The sequence below is a fragment of the Naegleria gruberi genome (genome assembly GCF_000004985.1).
Source record: "Naegleria gruberi genomic scaffold NAEGRscaffold_5, whole genome shotgun sequence".
Lineage (NCBI taxonomy): Eukaryota > Heterolobosea > Eutetramitea > Acrasida > Naegleriidae > Naegleria > Naegleria gruberi.
Genome location: NW_003163322.1, coordinates 187,755 through 203,912, shown reverse-complemented (window position 1 = coordinate 203,912; position 16,158 = coordinate 187,755). Strand labels below are relative to the sequence as shown.

General features: G+C 34.5%; 8 protein-coding genes and 1 non-coding gene across 9 annotated transcripts; 4 read left to right on the top strand and 5 right to left on the bottom strand.

The window, feature by feature from the left end:
* Nucleotides 1-200: 200 nt before the first annotated feature.
* Nucleotides 201-461, top strand: NAEGRDRAFT_30472 (uncharacterized protein; the record flags this gene model as incomplete). Its single annotated transcript, XM_002681717.1, has 1 exon — nt 201-461. A coding segment is annotated over one exon (261 nt), but the record flags the coding sequence as incomplete, so codon positions are not given.
* A 902-nt stretch (nt 462-1,363) lies between these two features.
* On the bottom strand, nt 1,364-2,677 carry NAEGRDRAFT_62928 (uncharacterized protein; the record flags this gene model as incomplete). Its single annotated transcript, XM_002681562.1, has 1 exon — nt 1,364-2,677. One exon carries the CDS (start codon nt 2,675-2,677, stop codon nt 1,364-1,366), a length of 1,314 nt encoding a protein of 437 aa, XP_002681608.1.
* Nucleotides 2,678-3,680: 1,003 nt separating this feature from the next.
* NAEGRDRAFT_78261 (mannosyltransferase) lies at nt 3,681-6,261 on the bottom strand (the record flags this gene model as incomplete). Its single annotated transcript, XM_002681561.1, has 3 exons — nt 3,681-4,101; nt 4,148-4,388; nt 4,433-6,261. 3 exons carry the CDS (start codon nt 6,259-6,261, stop codon nt 3,790-3,792), a joined length of 2,382 nt encoding a protein of 793 aa, XP_002681607.1. The 3' UTR covers nt 3,681-3,789.
* Nucleotides 6,262-6,417: 156 nt separating this feature from the next.
* On the bottom strand, nt 6,418-7,428 carry NAEGRDRAFT_82940 (rab family small GTPase; the record flags this gene model as incomplete). The annotated part of the gene is made up of 3 exons (XM_002681560.1): nt 6,418-6,662; nt 6,709-7,118; nt 7,231-7,428. The coding sequence occupies 3 exons, from the start codon at nt 7,426-7,428 to the stop codon at nt 6,560-6,562; spliced, it is 711 nt and encodes a 236-aa protein (XP_002681606.1). The 3' UTR covers nt 6,418-6,559.
* Nucleotides 7,429-8,313: 885 nt separating this feature from the next.
* Nucleotides 8,314-9,942, top strand: NAEGRDRAFT_62924 (uncharacterized protein; the record flags this gene model as incomplete). Its single annotated transcript, XM_002681716.1, has 1 exon — nt 8,314-9,942. One exon carries the CDS (start codon nt 8,314-8,316, stop codon nt 9,940-9,942), a length of 1,629 nt encoding a protein of 542 aa, XP_002681762.1.
* Nucleotides 9,943-10,046: 104 nt separating this feature from the next.
* On the bottom strand, nt 10,047-11,861 carry NAEGRDRAFT_78259 (tripeptidyl-peptidase 1). The gene is made up of 3 exons (XM_002681559.1): nt 10,596-11,861; nt 10,426-10,551; nt 10,047-10,384 (listed from the first exon to the last, which is right to left on the bottom strand). The coding sequence occupies exons 1-3, from the start codon at nt 11,852-11,854 to the stop codon at nt 10,072-10,074; spliced, it is 1,698 nt and encodes a 565-aa protein (XP_002681605.1). The 5' UTR covers nt 11,855-11,861; the 3' UTR covers nt 10,047-10,071.
* A 132-nt stretch (nt 11,862-11,993) lies between these two features.
* Nucleotides 11,994-13,022, bottom strand: NAEGRDRAFT_46110 (uncharacterized protein; the record flags this gene model as incomplete). Its single annotated transcript, XM_002681558.1, has 2 exons — nt 11,994-12,696; nt 12,817-13,022. 2 exons carry the CDS (start codon nt 13,020-13,022, stop codon nt 11,994-11,996), a joined length of 909 nt encoding a protein of 302 aa, XP_002681604.1.
* A 93-nt stretch (nt 13,023-13,115) lies between these two features.
* On the top strand, nt 13,116-13,189 carry NAEGRDRAFT_t72. The gene has a single exon. It is a non-coding gene; the product is annotated as a tRNA-Thr (tRNA).
* An 884-nt stretch (nt 13,190-14,073) lies between these two features.
* NAEGRDRAFT_46109 (uncharacterized protein) lies at nt 14,074-14,688 on the top strand (the record flags this gene model as incomplete). Its single annotated transcript, XM_002681715.1, has 1 exon — nt 14,074-14,688. One exon carries the CDS (start codon nt 14,074-14,076, stop codon nt 14,686-14,688), a length of 615 nt encoding a protein of 204 aa, XP_002681761.1.
* Between the last annotated feature and the right edge of the window lie 1,470 nt (nt 14,689-16,158).

The following is a 16,158-nucleotide window of genomic DNA, read 5'->3' as shown; positions in this document are numbered from 1 at the left end:
CTCACATGATTCTGCGTGGAATTAATCATCATTTTCAATTTCCACCTCATTTCTTATTTAAATAGACTTTCTATCAGTGATTTATTGATAATTTTTCAATGGTTTACCTTCAACTTTGTCCTGAATTTCAATAATTCTTACTCCACTCACTTCTCATTCAATAAAAAAGCAAAAAAATTAAATCCAAAATCATAAAAAAAATGAGCAAAACCAACCGAACACCATCACGTTGTGTATTCATTGGTAATATTGCCTATGATGCCTCTACCGATAAATTAAAACAAATATTTAACGAGGCTGGACAAGTTGTTAATTTTCGTATGGTTTTCGATAGGGAAACTAACAAACCTAAGGGATATGCTTTTTGTGAATTTATTGATGAAGGTAGTGCTAGTAATGCTATGAAAACATTGGATGGAAGGGATTTTAACGGAAGAAAACTTCGTGTTGATTTTGCTGATAATAACAAAATTAATATGCCTGGGGAAGGAGAATCGATGGGAAATTCAATGCCTATGAATCAACCTCCTCCACCAATGCCATCATCATCATCATCAAGAAGTGATCCTAGATTAAATTCTTATTCTAATAATCCAATGATGAATCAAAATGTTGGAATGCAAAATTATGATCAAATGACAGATTCTAATCAAGATCCAGTAATGGAAGCTTTAAACCAAATTTCAAAACAACAATTATATGATTGTCTTGTGGAAATGAGAGATTTGGTTCAAACAAATCCGGAATTAGCAAAGAATATTTTGGCACAAAACCCAACCCTTTCTGTAGTATTATTACACATCCAATACATCCTAGGAATGGTAGATCAACCTTTCAATCAACCACCACCACAAAATATGATGAGACAACCTATGAATCAACCTCCACCACCACAACATAATCAACCATTTAGTGATCCAAGAGGTGATCCTAGAAGTGATCCTAGAGATTCAAGAGTTGATCCTAGAAGTGATCCAAGAGATCCTAGGATGGCTCAAAGACAACCACAAAATCAAAATGCATACATTGATAATGATATCATTAATATTATAGATAATATGAGTGAGGATCAAAGATTACAAATTTTACAATTGGACGATGCCACTTTGTCACAATATAATATCGAAGAGAAAAATCATATCAAGAGGATAAAACAAGGTATTCTTGCTAGAAAAAAGATGTAATTAAATATTTTATTTATTGATCTGTAATTATACTATTATTTACTTCCTCAACTGGAATTATATTCGTTTTGGATGGTTTCTTTTCCAATACTGGTAATGTTTCTTTTGTTTCTTGTTGAGCTATTTCACTCTGTTGGGTTTGTTCAATGACAGCTCTCAAGTCACCTTTTGATGACCTTCTAGGAAGAAAGAGGTTTTGGTATGATATTTGGAGTAGTTTCTTTCAGCTCAACTCGTTGAATAGCACTTAATGGATTTGAAGGGTTCAACAATTGCATCTGTGAGGAGGGCAGAATTGGTGAAATGGCAGACTCTCTTTCCACAAAAGCTTGGTCAATGTGTTTTTCCAAACTCTCAATCTTCTTTTCGTAGAGTTGAATTTTACGTTCCAATGTTCCAATACATGCTCCCTCATTGAATTTAGTATTCAACTTTTTCAATCTACTAAATTCTTGGATATAGAGACCTTGCATTCTCTCGTATTCTGAAACTTTGGAACTTAGATTGGTTATGGTGTTCTGGTATTCCAGAACTCTATCTACTGAGCATTCAATTTCCATTTGGTGTATCTTATCTCTTAACATGTCCATTGTTTGTTTGGTTGTATGTACATCTGTGTATTGGAGGACATCTTTCAAATTTTGAATTTCCAATCGAAGCTCGTTATTTTCCATTTGAGAAAAGTGTAGATTTCTCTTAGTTTCCTCATATTTCAATAATAGTTCTGTATCTCTATTATCTTGTTCACTCACTAGAGAAAGTAAAAAGCCCGCAGCTCTATATCGCATTTCGTTATTATCAGAAGCCAACTCTGCGACTTTAGACTTCCAAGCATTCAATTTTTGCTCTTTATGCATTAAAGAGATGTGAAGATCGTTCATTTGTCTGTGAATTGTTTCTTGAAGGTCAGAAACTCTAAATCTTAGCTTTTTGTTTTCTTCCTTCACTTGTTGCCATTCGAGCAGTCTCTTTTCGAGCCTATGTTGTGATTCCATATTTCTTCTCTTGCATTCTTCCGTGTCTTTCATTAATGTAGCTATCAAATTTTGCATTCTCGATTTAGCAGCCTCACTGTTATATCCAATCAAGGAATTAGAAGCTAGTTGACTTTGCAATTCTCTCATTTCAGCATCTTTGAATTCTAAACACTCCCTAAGAGTCTTGATCGTATCTTGATCCTTTTTCCTGTCGAGGGATTGTCGTTTTAACTCTTCCACCAACATATTCTTTCTCTCAAACTCGAATCGTATTGTATCCAGCTCTACTTGTAATTCTGTTGCGTATCTTTCCAAAGCTTGGCTTCTTAAATTTTCCTTTTCTTTCATTGTTCGTTCCTTTTCTCTATCGACAACATTCACTCTCCCAATACAAGCTGTCAGAATTCCTTTCACATCCTTCAATTTTTCAGTCATTATTTCCCTCACTGTTTTGCTTTGGCCTAGAGTGTCATCTTCGTCATGGGCGTCGCTACTAGTTTTATCCTGATGTCCCATCTCGTTTAACAACTTGTAAGACAATAAATGTACGCTGTTTACCAATAGATTTAAATGATAAAATTCCTGTTCCTCATTCTTTTGTTCTGTATAAATAGTTTTTTCAATATTCTCAATTCGAGATGAAAGAATATCATAATTTGGGAGAGTTTGTCTTGGAGTCCACAGTTGGTTTTGCTATTGATATGGTTTCCTTAATTGTTTCTTGTGGAATAAAATCATCCTCAATACCTTCCTCATCACTTTCCTGAAGATCATTTAGAGAGACAGTTTTTGATCCTGTTGCTGTTTGAAAGGTTATTGTGGAAGGATCTTTTGGATCTTTTTCCGCCCTCTTTTTTTCGCTCCTCCTCTTTTCAAGTAAGCTTTTGAATTCCTGTTGTTGCTTTTCCAATTTTTCTTTGTATTCTTTAGAAGGTTCAGCTTTAGGCCTTGATAGAGACTTTTCAGCTGATTTACTTCTCCTAGATTTTCCTGGTTTGAAATTTGGATTGAGTATTCCAACAAATCCTCTCTCATCTGTTGAATTTTTGTTTGGTTGTTCCTCCTCATAAAGAAACTCAATCGTATAAAATGTCTGATCAAATCCAAATCGAATTCTATCTCCATGATGTAACTGTTTTGTGACACTATCCAAAAACAATCGTTTATCATTCACCAATGTACCATTCTGTGACTGTAAATCAGTAATCATACAAGTGTATGAAGTTGCAGTCTTTCTAAATTCAATCCTGGCATGTTCAGGCGATATAGTCTTTCCATTATGTAATACAATATCACATTTATCGGGATCTTTTCCAATCACTATCTTTTTCTTCTCCAAAACATAATGAGCATCATTGGTTCCCTTCAAATATCCATACACTCTTTCCTTCTCCTCCAAAATTGTCTCATCCATATTGTTTGTTGTTGTTGTTGTTGTCTTCATGGTCTTGTAGAGAACAGTGTCGGAATTGAGGGTTGATAATAAATCAGTCATTTTTTTTGTAGTTATAAATATTTTGGCGCCAATTAATTTTTATAATTTCTTAATAAAATTTCTTCTTTCGAATTTTAATCAACTCGATTATCATTGATCTTAATAATACAAAATATAGAGTGTAAAACATAAATTAATGAGCATTCATAAATTCCTCAATATCTCCTAATCTAGATAAAATATCCTTGGCAATTACAGTATTATCATAATATTCGACCATGTCGAGACGAGCTACTTTACATAATTCATGTATGAGTGAAAGATTACCCTCTGAATGAATATATTTGAGTGTTTCAATCCATGATTCCACTGATTTGGCTTGCTTGATAATTAAGCTATTATCCTTATTGAGGAATTCGAATAATTCTCCTCCTGGAGAAACAATTAAGAGGCCTGATGACATGGCTTGCATGACGAGTCTTGCACTTTGATTTTCAGTTAATATCTGCAATTTGATATTAAAATTTGAGATTGTTTTGTGAAAAACTTACAAGTAATACATGATAATCACGATAGAATGATGGAAGCTCTACTTTTCTTGCATCTAAAGGTAATATTTCAATTGATGGTGGTTTGGTAAAGACAGTTTCAATTCCCAATTGCTTGATAATTTCCTGAGAGGTCTTATCATTGGAAGCAGATGTAAAATCTTGAATAAAAATGGTCAACTTGACATTGGATACTTGATCAAAACTTGTGGCAAATGATTCTACCAATAATTTGATTTGGTTTCTATTATTGAAATAAGAATTAAATAAAATAATTAAACTAATTACCTTTCCTTTTCCCAATCTGAAAACACGGACAAGTAATTGGTTGGAGCATTCTTGTTTTCATCCTGTTTGAATGCCAAAGTATCAACTCCATTTGGAATGAATTGAGTTTTGCTCTTCTTAATCCCCATTCGTTTCAATAACTTGGCATGTCGTTGCTCAGAGACCCATATTTCATCATATTGTTGCTTCATCTTGTTGACATCTTCTTGTTTAATCTGTTTAATATCACTCATAAACAGTCCAATGCAGTATTGTTTTCTAGGACAATTCCAATTAGGATCAAATGGAACAATATTAACGAGAGGAATGTTCGCATCAGAGTGAACAATATTCTTCATTCTATTGAATGCAATTCTATCACTCTCACTCACGTGAATTCCGCTCAGAGTTGTGTTGAGTTTGAGAATAATTTTACCCTCAATATTGATTGCATTTGAAATTTGTTGAAGTGATTGTGATGGTAAATCAGCTGGAATGGTATAGATTAGATTAATATTCTTAACTTCCAATCTGTTAAAGAATGAGTTCATGGTACTTTCATAGTATTGTTTGGAGATTTCAGATTCTGCATTTCTGAAGGAAATTTTCTCATCCAAACTACATGGTTCAGTATCTGAAATGATATATTCTTCATAATTTTCACTTCCATATGATTTCACGATATTTTCAGGAATAATTGGAGCTACTTGATTGTGTTCTTGAATTCTTAACAAGAAATCAAAGATATAATCCTTTCGGTAGTCCATTTGGAATCCACCAAAATATTTCCAAGTTTGCTTGAGAATCGATGCTCCATTAAAGGAAGGAATGAAAACAACCATTTCTTCCTCATCACTATCATTGGATTCCAATAATGCAGAAAGCTCTTTGCCATACATGTGAGGAGTAAAGGCAATTGAATGAGTAGTTTGTCCCTTACAACTTCTCAATTTCAAATCCCAACCCGAGTTCAGAATCTTTCCGCTCTTTTCATTAATTACAATACTTCCAACAAGAATTGAATCTTGCAACATGTAGTACGTATCAGTGAAGGAATGTGAAACTGGAATGGACAAATCAGTTATGAAAATAATCATTGCATTATCGTCCTTGATAGAATTGGCAATAAAATCACTCACACTTTGAACTATGCCCTTTTGTGAAGTTTCCACACGTGTAAAAAGTGATGGAATATTAGAATCACCACCAAAAATCACAAAATTAATTGATTCAACATTATCCTTTGCAGTTGAAGAGATTTGATTGTAAGACTTGATGAGTGAATCTTTCCAACTTTGTTGTTTTGGTTTTTCACATTGTTCCTTATCGAGAGTGCAGATAAATAAAAAGTAGACTGGTGGAAGTTTTGTAGATTTTCTTGTTTCTTCTACAGGTTTAGTATTTTCCTTCTTTTGTTTTTTCAGTTTAGAATTCTTTTTCTTTTTCTGTGATGATGTGGAGGCAACATTGGTTGAAGCTGTTGTTTTGGTTGACGAAAGTAAACTATTCCTTTCCTCCTTCTTCTGTCCCGTCTTCTTTTCCACCACCTTCTGCACTTTCTGTTCCTCCTTCTTTTCCACCACTCCGACTGTTGTTGGTTTTGTTTCTATTTCTGCCTCCTTTTCCACATGATCTGCTGCTACCTCCACATCTTCTGGTTGTTTGAGTGGTACTACCACTTCATTTTGTATGTTTTGATCGGGAATTGTGGCAACATGTTGAATTTTCATACTCATGTCATGTTTCGTATTTCCAATATGTTTGCCAATAAAGAATTGGAATAGAGTAATGAGGATGAGAAAACCCATCACAGCAAAAGCGATATTCTTTCGTGTGAGATGTTGACGCATTTTTTAATGTGGAATGATTGAGAAATCAACGTGTCAACAGTCCATTATAATCGATAATCCTTATTAAATTTTCAAATTAAGTCTGTAGCAAATTGGATTTTCATTTTAGGTATGTGATCCAATGATTATTCAGAAATAAAATTCCTTAATGAAATTATTAAAGGTTGATGATAATTTTAATAAATATCTCCATTGTTATTTATTAAATATCAATATTTTACTATTGATATTTAACCAATAACTCTTAAAATGTACAAGTTAGAATATCAAAAATTAAACTCGGAACATGATAATCTCATTATTTACAACAGGTACCATTATCTGTTTTTTTAGGTTCTTCATCTGTGATTGTAAGTCCACTAACTCGAGAACTAATTCTGTTATTAACTGGTTTTTGATTACTAATTTTAAAATTTAGTAATTTAGACAACTAATGTAAAAACTTACGGATTTTCTTGAATAGTTAATCCACTGACACCTCTTGTGGACATTCTGACAGAAGCTCTATGAGCTTGTGGAGATCCTCCCATAGGAGTATTTGCCTTCTTTTCAAGAATTCGTTTCGTCAGATCCAAGAAAGATTCTGCAACATTTTTGTTTGCTTTAGCACTGACTAGTAAGTGATTTGCTCCCACTGATTGGGCATATTCCAAAGCCTGTTCTTCCGATACTTGTCTGTGTTTAATCATATCACATTTGTTACCAACAATTGTAATAACAATATCATCCCCGAGAACTTTTCTCAATTCCATCACCCAAGTTTTAGCTCTATCAAATGTATCTTGGTCAGTAATATCATATACCAACAAGGCACCATCGGCATTTCTGTAATAAATTGGTCCAAGAGCATGGAATCTCTGTTAATATTAAATTTTGTTCATATTTTCAGTTATTAAAATTATTATTATAATAATATATTATTATTATTAAATTATTAAAATCAGTTTAAAATTCAATTTTTCCTCTTACCTCTTGACCGGCTGTATCCCAAACGGATAAAGTTACTTGTTGATTTCCAACAATAATGTCTTTTTGAAGATAGGTTGCTTGTATGGTCGATTGTTGGTTATCATCAAAAACATCTTTAATAAAACGGAGAGTGAGTGATGTTTTTCCTACTCTTCCTTCTCCCAAAAGGACAATTTTAAAAGACTTTTTGTTGTTCATAGTTTCCAATTTTTCTTCTTCTTCCTAAACTTAAAAAACTTTTTAAATAGATTTAATAGTAGTCGTCGTTGTGTGTTATAAATCTTCTGAGTTTTTAAATAATAACAAATTAATATCGTCTATTGATTTTATTATCTAACAACAACAATAATTTTAAAATCAAACGATGATAATGAATGATCCACACACGGAGTTTTTTTTAAAGTTTTTGCTAGCAAGGAATATGTGATGCTCATCAAAAAGCTTCGAAAATCCAACCCTCGGTTTGCTTTAAAAAAAAACCACTCCGATACTGTTGCTGTTCAGCTGCTCGATAGCTTTTTCGTAAGGCTTTGAATTTCCAGAGAATAAGATAATGAATGAAGGGCTCATATGTATTTTATTTGAAAGTGATGATGGAAAATGTTCCACCAGCAGAGTATTACAGCTGGGTTAATTAGAGGAGATTGAGATGGAAATTGGTCAAGAAGGGAAGTTTAATTCATTACTTGTCTAATTGGTCAAGTAGTCTCTTACAGCATAATAATTCCGAGAACTGGAAGACTCAATGTAAATCTTACTTGTATTCTTCTACTTGGAATGTACGTAATGGAATGATTTCGTGTTTACCTCAATGCGTTGTAATATTGAGTATTATACAATCGATTACAATCAAGAAGTTTAGAGTTCTGATATTCTAGTAGCGGATCATGTAAATGATATTTAACTTTATTGTTAATCTAAGTGATGACAGTAGAGAGATCTTACCCTCTCCATCACACGTACTAGAAGTTGAGTTTGATTTACTTGTCAGTTTTTAACTCAAGGAAGATGTTCCAAAACAAGCATGAAAAACACTCTAGATTTCGAACAATAATTTAAAAAAACAACATTACACAATAGACAATGGATATTCTGAGAGCCAAGCTATTTCCAAAGCATGCAGCCATGCTCTTGAGAGATCAGGTGTTAAGAACAGACAAGGAGTGGAATGTTCTTTCACATTCAAATGGTCAACCAGCTGCTTTCTTATTTACCTTGATGAATCCTGATAATTATTTGGCTGCCAAATATCAGAATAGAATTCTCACACAAGATGAATTAGATAAGTCATACGTTGAAACCACTAAATCGCTTCTCAACGAAAGGGACGACATTTATTCGAATCTAGACGATTGGTTCAAGAGAGAACTCTCAGATCTAGATAGTAACAAGGAAGATCTTGAAGAATACTTTTCCTATTTCAAACAACATGATACTATCAGCATGCTCAAAGTCCATGAAAATATATACGAAAGATGGAGTCAATTCTCTTTCATTGAAAACCCAGAACAACCACAAAAACCAACCATCACATCTCAAAACAAAGATCGTTCTCACTTTGTCCTCAATGTAAAAGTACTCGACGAAGATTATGCCAAGGAACATCCAACAAAACCACCACGTTACATTCCAGGAGGAACAATAGCCTTCTCTGTCAAAACTCAATACATTGATGGTAAGGAATACAAAGTTGGTTTGGCTGGTTCTGGGTGGTGTAACAAAAAGTACAGAGATCATGGTGCTGATGTGAAATTCTCTGCTTGGTACATGAAAATTCTGTTAATGTACCAACTTGGTATCAGATATTGTTATGCTCATGTTTTTGCTGACAACGCAAAGAGTTTGTCTTATATTTCAAAGAGTGGAATGGTTCCATCTCGATTCAGGTTAAAGTTCCTTGGGTTCAATACAAATATTAGTGGAAAGGATGAGGTCAGAAATAAGGAATTGATTCGCACACAAAAGCAAATTAACGAAGTTGAAGAATCAAATGCTGCTTCTGATCAATCTGCTCAATTAGTTTCTTTGGAAGAGTACAAGACTTTGATGGAAAGAGTGTATGGGAAGGCAAACTTTTTGATTACTCAACTCGAAAAATTGTACTACCATCCAAATTTTGCTGGTTGTTTTGTAGATCCTCAAAATCAAGTCACTTTCCAACTTTGGAGAGCTAAATATTCAGTCGACCAAAAGACAAAGGCTCAAATGCCTGCATTTGTTGTATACAATACCAGTCATACAACTAACTGTAACAAGAAACTAACAGAATCTCAGTGTGAATCTATCATTAATTCACTCACTCAAAAGATCTTACCACAAATGTGTGGCAATGTGGATACCAAATTAGTCAATTTGGTCTTTGCTACTCACGGTGGATCAATGTATAAATATCTCTTAAAGAGATACTCTGATTTGGATAGCATTTCATATGCTTCCTTGTATTATACACTTCAAGATAATATGAAATTCATCAAGAAGGTGAATCCAGAAACTGATCCAGTTGCAAGATTCCTTCTCCTTCCGCCTCAACCATCCTCAAATCCAGATGAAGAGGAACATAACTTGTTTTTGGATGTAAGAGATTGCACCGGTAAACCAATGATTTGGTCCAACCAAATTAGGGATACTGAAATGGAATGCTTGAATGAGGATAAGGGTGTTTTCAAAGTAATAGAAACTCCAAATGCTCCATTCAAAACTTCCAAGCTGTAATATAAAAATTTTGTTTCAAATACATCCTTAATACTTTTCCAAATATTGAATAATAAACACATAAATCAAATGATGAATCAATTCATTAGAAATAATGAATACTATTTCTAATATAAAATCTTTTTTTATTTAAGCACTTTGGACAGCAAGTTTAGCCAAAACAGCAAAGTTTGGAACACCAACACCAGAGATGGCATCGGCACCTTGTGTTGCTGGGAAACCAGGGCAAGGAGAAACAGCATTGTTACCTTGAACAATATCGAAAGTAGCACCCTTAGTATTCAAAACAACCTTGTACAACCATGGATTCAAGAAACCCAAAGGACCCTTACCAGCCTTGAATCTCAAATCATTCAATAAGGAGATAATACCAGCAACTGCAGGAGTGGAAGCAGAAGTTCCAGCAACAGATTGGATTTGTCCATTGACAACAACTTGATAACTATAAAGTGTTAAAATTTCAAAAATTATAGAAATACATACTCAACACCGAGAGCAGCAATATCTGGGTACATTCTACCATTAACATTGAAATAAGTGGTTGGTGGAACAGCATTTTGAGACAAATAAGCAGTGACAGCATCAGCTTGATACTTTGGACGTGGATAGCTAAAATTATTAGATTCAACAAATTAGTACTTTGAAAAACTTACAATGCAGAGAAACCACCACCACCCCAACTGACAGATCTTTCAACATATCTGGAATCTGGGCGAGTAGCACCAACTGAAGTAATAAATGGAGAGGAAGTTGGCCATTCTGGTTCGAAAGAATCACCAGAATCAGAACAACGAGCACCATTGTCACCAGAAGCAATCAAAATTGATCTACCAGTAATGGTCAACTTTTGGAATTCCAAATCGAGACTAGTCAAGTAATCCTTTGGCATGTACTTTTCAACACCTCCATATGAAATACTATGAACCCAAGCACTCTTGTCACCCATCTTTTGTTGAGCAATGGCCCAATACATGAATGGATCTTCATCATCGTACTTCTTTGGAGTGGAGTTAATTGTGGTATTAATCAAATAACCAGTTGAGATAATATATTGAATATCGAGAGCAGCTTCAACACCTGGTTCAGAATCAACATTTGGACCAATAATGGTTGGCTTGGTAATTGGCAAATTGTAAGTTTGTTGGAATTGGAGCAAATCTTCAACTGAAACATATTGACCTAAGAATGAACCAACAGCTTGTGAGCTCTTTGGTGAAGTGCTTGTTGGAAGAGAAATGTTATATCTTCTCCAGAGTTCTTGTGGAGTAGTGAGGGAATCACTGGCCATGACACGAGTTTGCTTGGCCTTATGTTGGAAAACTGGGAAATTGTGAACACCAATCAAAGTCTTGACAGCATAGGACAATGGTTGTGGGAGAGCGAAACCTTGTTCAGAACGATAGATAATCTTACCAGATTCCTTATGAATGAATGGAGTCATCTTAGTTTTAAAGTAACGATCGATGGACTTTAATGGCATATCGACAGTAACAAAGTTTTCATGAGCAGAAACTTGGACAATCTTGGCTTCTGGAATGGATTTAATATATTCCATAACCATGGACTTGTGGGAGGAGTGAGGAGAGGTCAATTTGGCAACTTCATCCATTGTCATGTACTTTCTGAACAGTGGTGATTCTGGATCAGTGATGGCTTCAAATTTAGAGTTCAAAACTTCGAGATTTTGGGAATGCAAAGCAAAGGTAATCTTGGTACGTTGATTATTCAAAACTTCACCAACGATGTTTGGAGAAATGTTGGCATGGTCAAAGAAACGAGTCCATCCTTGAGGAACAAGAGGAGCACTATGTAATTGGACGTATTGGGAATTTAACAACTTTTCGGAAAGTTGTGCATTGGCAAGGGAGAAGATAACACAGAGTGTGAGTGCTATCAGAAGGGATTTGACCATTTTTTTTGTGTATTTGATGTGTTTGTGAAAATTGGTGATTGGGTTATTTAAAGGGAACTGGACTTTTTTTTTACTCCGTTAACGGAATTTGAACTCCTATTCAAAATAAAATAGGAGTGCTTGTAAGGTTTCAAAATGGTTAGTTAATGTACTCCAATCGCTCCGTGAACCATTGAATTTCTGAAGAGAACATTTGAGGATGGTTTTTGAAGAAAGTTAACAATTGCTGATATCTTTCCTTCTCATCAAAACCAATACAGTGTTGCAATTTCCTCAATTCTACTGGACACAACTCTAATGGACGTTCATCACTCTCTTCCATGTGATTTGAGCCATTCATTGCGCACTTGTAATAGATGCAGTGCTTAAAGCCAAACATGTGTCCAATCTCATGAGAAGCCACTTTGCAACTCCTCCTCAATATATTTCTCTCAATGTCTGAGGGAGATTGTGAATGGTCCTCACCATAGAAATCCGGATGATATCTTGCAAATGAAAAAACTCCTACTCTCTCCTCTAAAGAGGCAAAACCAAAGACAAAATTCCACTCATCCCTTGGATACAGATCTACCATTGTTACTGCAATGATACAGTAAGCATCCTTGGGAATGACCTTTTTGAGATATTTGAGAATGTCAGGGGCTTTGTATTGTTCAACTCCGTCATTAAGTCGGGTTGGAAATGTTTTGTAACCTGTTGGATCTTTGAATAGCTTAACTTCAACTCCCCAATAGAATTTCTTAAGAAATTCAACTAGAATGGTCATGGATGGATATCTGGTAGGTTGATCTTCTGGAAATTCCTCCAAACAGCAAATATAAATTACATTTTGTTTTGATCCTCTGCAGGAATAATTGAATATTGAAATTAAATGATTTAAATGAATCAATAGAAATATTTCATAATAATTGATTCAAAATAGATTAAAGTTAATAAATTGAGATTATCAATATTCTACCTACTTGATCCTATTGAATGAACCTCTTTCATAGGATGGAAAGGTTTGCCCGACTTCCTTATGTTCAACTAACCATGATCCTTTCTTTTGTTTTCCTAATGGAACGAATGCATCCTCATCATAATAAATCTTAATTTTCTTCGGAGGCAATGTTGATTTATCCAAAGCTCTTTCTCTTGCCAACTTGGTTGATGGAACAAATGAAGACATTTTTTCTTTTGTGTTATCTGTAAACCACAGACTATTATTAGAACAATAGCTCTTATTAGATTGATATTAAGGCGTTTTATATGCTTACCGTAAGCCTTCCTAGCTCAGTTGGCAGTAGCGCTGTCCTAGTAAGACAGAGGTCTTGGGTTCGATTCCCAAGGGAGGCAATCTTTTGGCTGTTAAGCCACAGATTCGAAATCTTGCCACCCATTCTACTCATTCGTATAATATCATTTCGGGAGAGATACGATGCTAACAACATTCATATGAAACTCACCCATGATAGAAAGTTCTGCTTTTTGGTTGAGATAACTCATTTCGCTTTTATCTGTAAAACAATGGAACAACAACTTCATCTCTTATCAACAACGCGAAACTTGCTTCTCCTGCAACACATAACGACATCTTTACTTAGCAACACAACCAACAGTAATGTAACTTCATCAGCAGGTGCTGCTAGTAATATTGGACAATTCTCACTCTTCAGACAAATCACCCTCGGAATGAGTGCACCGTTCGTATTGGTGTTTGCTTTCCTCTTCTTAATTGTTGTGATAAATTATGCAATTCAATATAAATATTTGGCGAGGAATCAACATATACTATTCGGATTATTGATTGTCTTATTGGCGATTGTAAATTTGAACATGTGGGTGAGGGAGGCAAATGAATTATTGTATTTGATAAGTGATTCGAATGCCGTGTTGGTTTCTTCTTCGATAATGAAGGGAATTGGTAGAGTTTGTAATAATTTGGGAGTTTTACTGTCTATTCTGATAATGGCGCATATTTCAATGGTTTTGTAAGTTTTTCAGTCAATGAATTGTAATTTTACAATAAACAATTTATTCGAAACAGTTTTAAAACTTCCGAATCAACAGGAAATGTTACAAAAAAGACTTTCAAAAGAATTAGAATCACGGTCATTATATTTCTTATAGCCATTTCCCTCTTTGTATTTCTTTCAGCTAGTTTATGTCTCTTATTCGGTTTCGCCTCAGCTTTCAAACTAGTGGACGAATCCCTTCTATCCAATCTCTTAATAGGCCTCATGGTCTTCGCCTCACTCCTTTTCCTCATTTCCATAACCATCTTTTCCATTATCCTAAACTATTCCGGACGATTATTAAGGAAAAATCTCAAAATCGCCAGAGATCGAGTAGACTCCCTCAGAAAAACTCTCAACAATCAGAATGCAACTGATAAGAGTTTGGAATCGAGTTTACAAATGAAAAAGAAGGCACTTCGAAATGCAACTCTTTTACAATATGGAATTACAATTTCAATGATTATTCAGTTTTGTGGGTTTGTGTTCATTCCATTTTCATTGTTGTGGCCCTACTGCACGGTGATTTTTCATGGGTTTTATAATATTGGATATGTTTGTTTAGTTTGCTTTCTATTAGCAATTTATTCGCCACTTTATCAAGTTCAAACTATGTTTAGAAGGATGAGTGTTTCGTCTCAGAAAAAGGAATCTCCAAGAGCTGCTGTTAGTGTCGAAAGTGGTCCAATAAGTCAAGAATTAGAAACTGGAGCTCCAGTCAATCGATCCATTAATGAAATGATTTCAGAAATGAGAGATTTCAAGGCGAAGGATAAGTCAAATGTGGATGAATCATACACATGTGTTGAAATTGTTGTGGAAGATGAGCAACAAGTTTGAAAGTTTCTTATTTCTGAATAGTTTTCTTTCGAATAATTGTCCTTCCTCATATTTGTGAGATTCAAAAATTCAATACGAATCTAGAGCTATGAGAAATATTTGAGCTGTACTTTTTAATACACAAGAACCGAGTACATGTTCCAAAATCCGATGATCGAATCATTTAAATTTTCATTATGAAAATTAATGATGGAAATATCCAATAAAAATGGTAATCATCATTAGGTTGAACTTTCTAATAAATTCTCATCAAGACATCTTACCTAAACTCTTCCGATTAGCAAGCCAACATGTCCTTCTTCAAACTCGATTCATTTCTTCCCCTTCATTCTCATCATTTTTTTTCACAATTTCCAACACAATACAGATTGGTCAACCAATCCTATCAACCAAAAACCCAACAACTCTAATACCAACCTCACCCAACAACTCTCTCCACTACAGTAAAACTACAGTGCTGTGATAAATGAAAATCATTTCCTTGTTCATAACAAACATATGGTTCGTGTACACTAAATTCAAAATCTCTCTCGAGTGATGAGTAGTGGATAAACCCCTTAACAAGCCAGTTGATAGTTTTTAATATCAATTCACCCAAAAGTAAATGTTTTATTCTCCTCATCTACTATAATATAGGTTTCCTCTAATTTTATTAGAAAGTGCCCTAATTGACTCAAGGTTAACTAACTCTATCTGATACTAAATTTGCACAAGTTATTCCAGCGAAAATGAATTTTCTCCAATTTGCTGTGTATGGCAGGGATTCGATCATCCAAAGAAAATTGATAGTTGCAAAAATACCAAAATGGTAGTGAAGGAAAATTGTGATGTGACCTTGGCATATGACGTTCACAAACTTTGGGGAAATGTTTTTACGCGTTAGTTGAAAATTTCAGAGAAGGTTTCAAGAGGAATAATCATTTGTTTCTTAAATGGTATTGTCTACAAATTGTGTTATCTGTTGCATGCTTTCAATTCGAAACTGTGAATGAATTGCAACTACATTCTAAATAATCGAGAGACAAATCGTGATTGGCACCGCATAATTCTATTCTCCTGTTGCAACTCCTCACAGAAAGACCCATTATTACAAACACCAAAACGAAACCAATTTTCAATTCGAAACTCTACCCATTTACAACTGTAAATACAGCAATTTTCACAACACACTTTCCACCATCCATACTACACCTCATAAACTTGTAAAATTGCAAAATTCCATATCTCATATTCATTTGTAAACTCAAATTCTGCTGCTGAAGAAAACTTTGTTCAACTCAAACAAAAAACCTGTTTTCGGAATCATTTGAAAATCCCCTGAAAAATCATTCCCAAAAACAATCGGTGGGTTTTCCGATAAAAATTTATGTCAATAGTCGGAGGGCTGGATTCTAAAAGTGGAGGTAGAAGATGAAGAAATCTTTTCACCACGCACAGTTAATGTTGGCTGGAAGGTGTGGTAGAAATCAC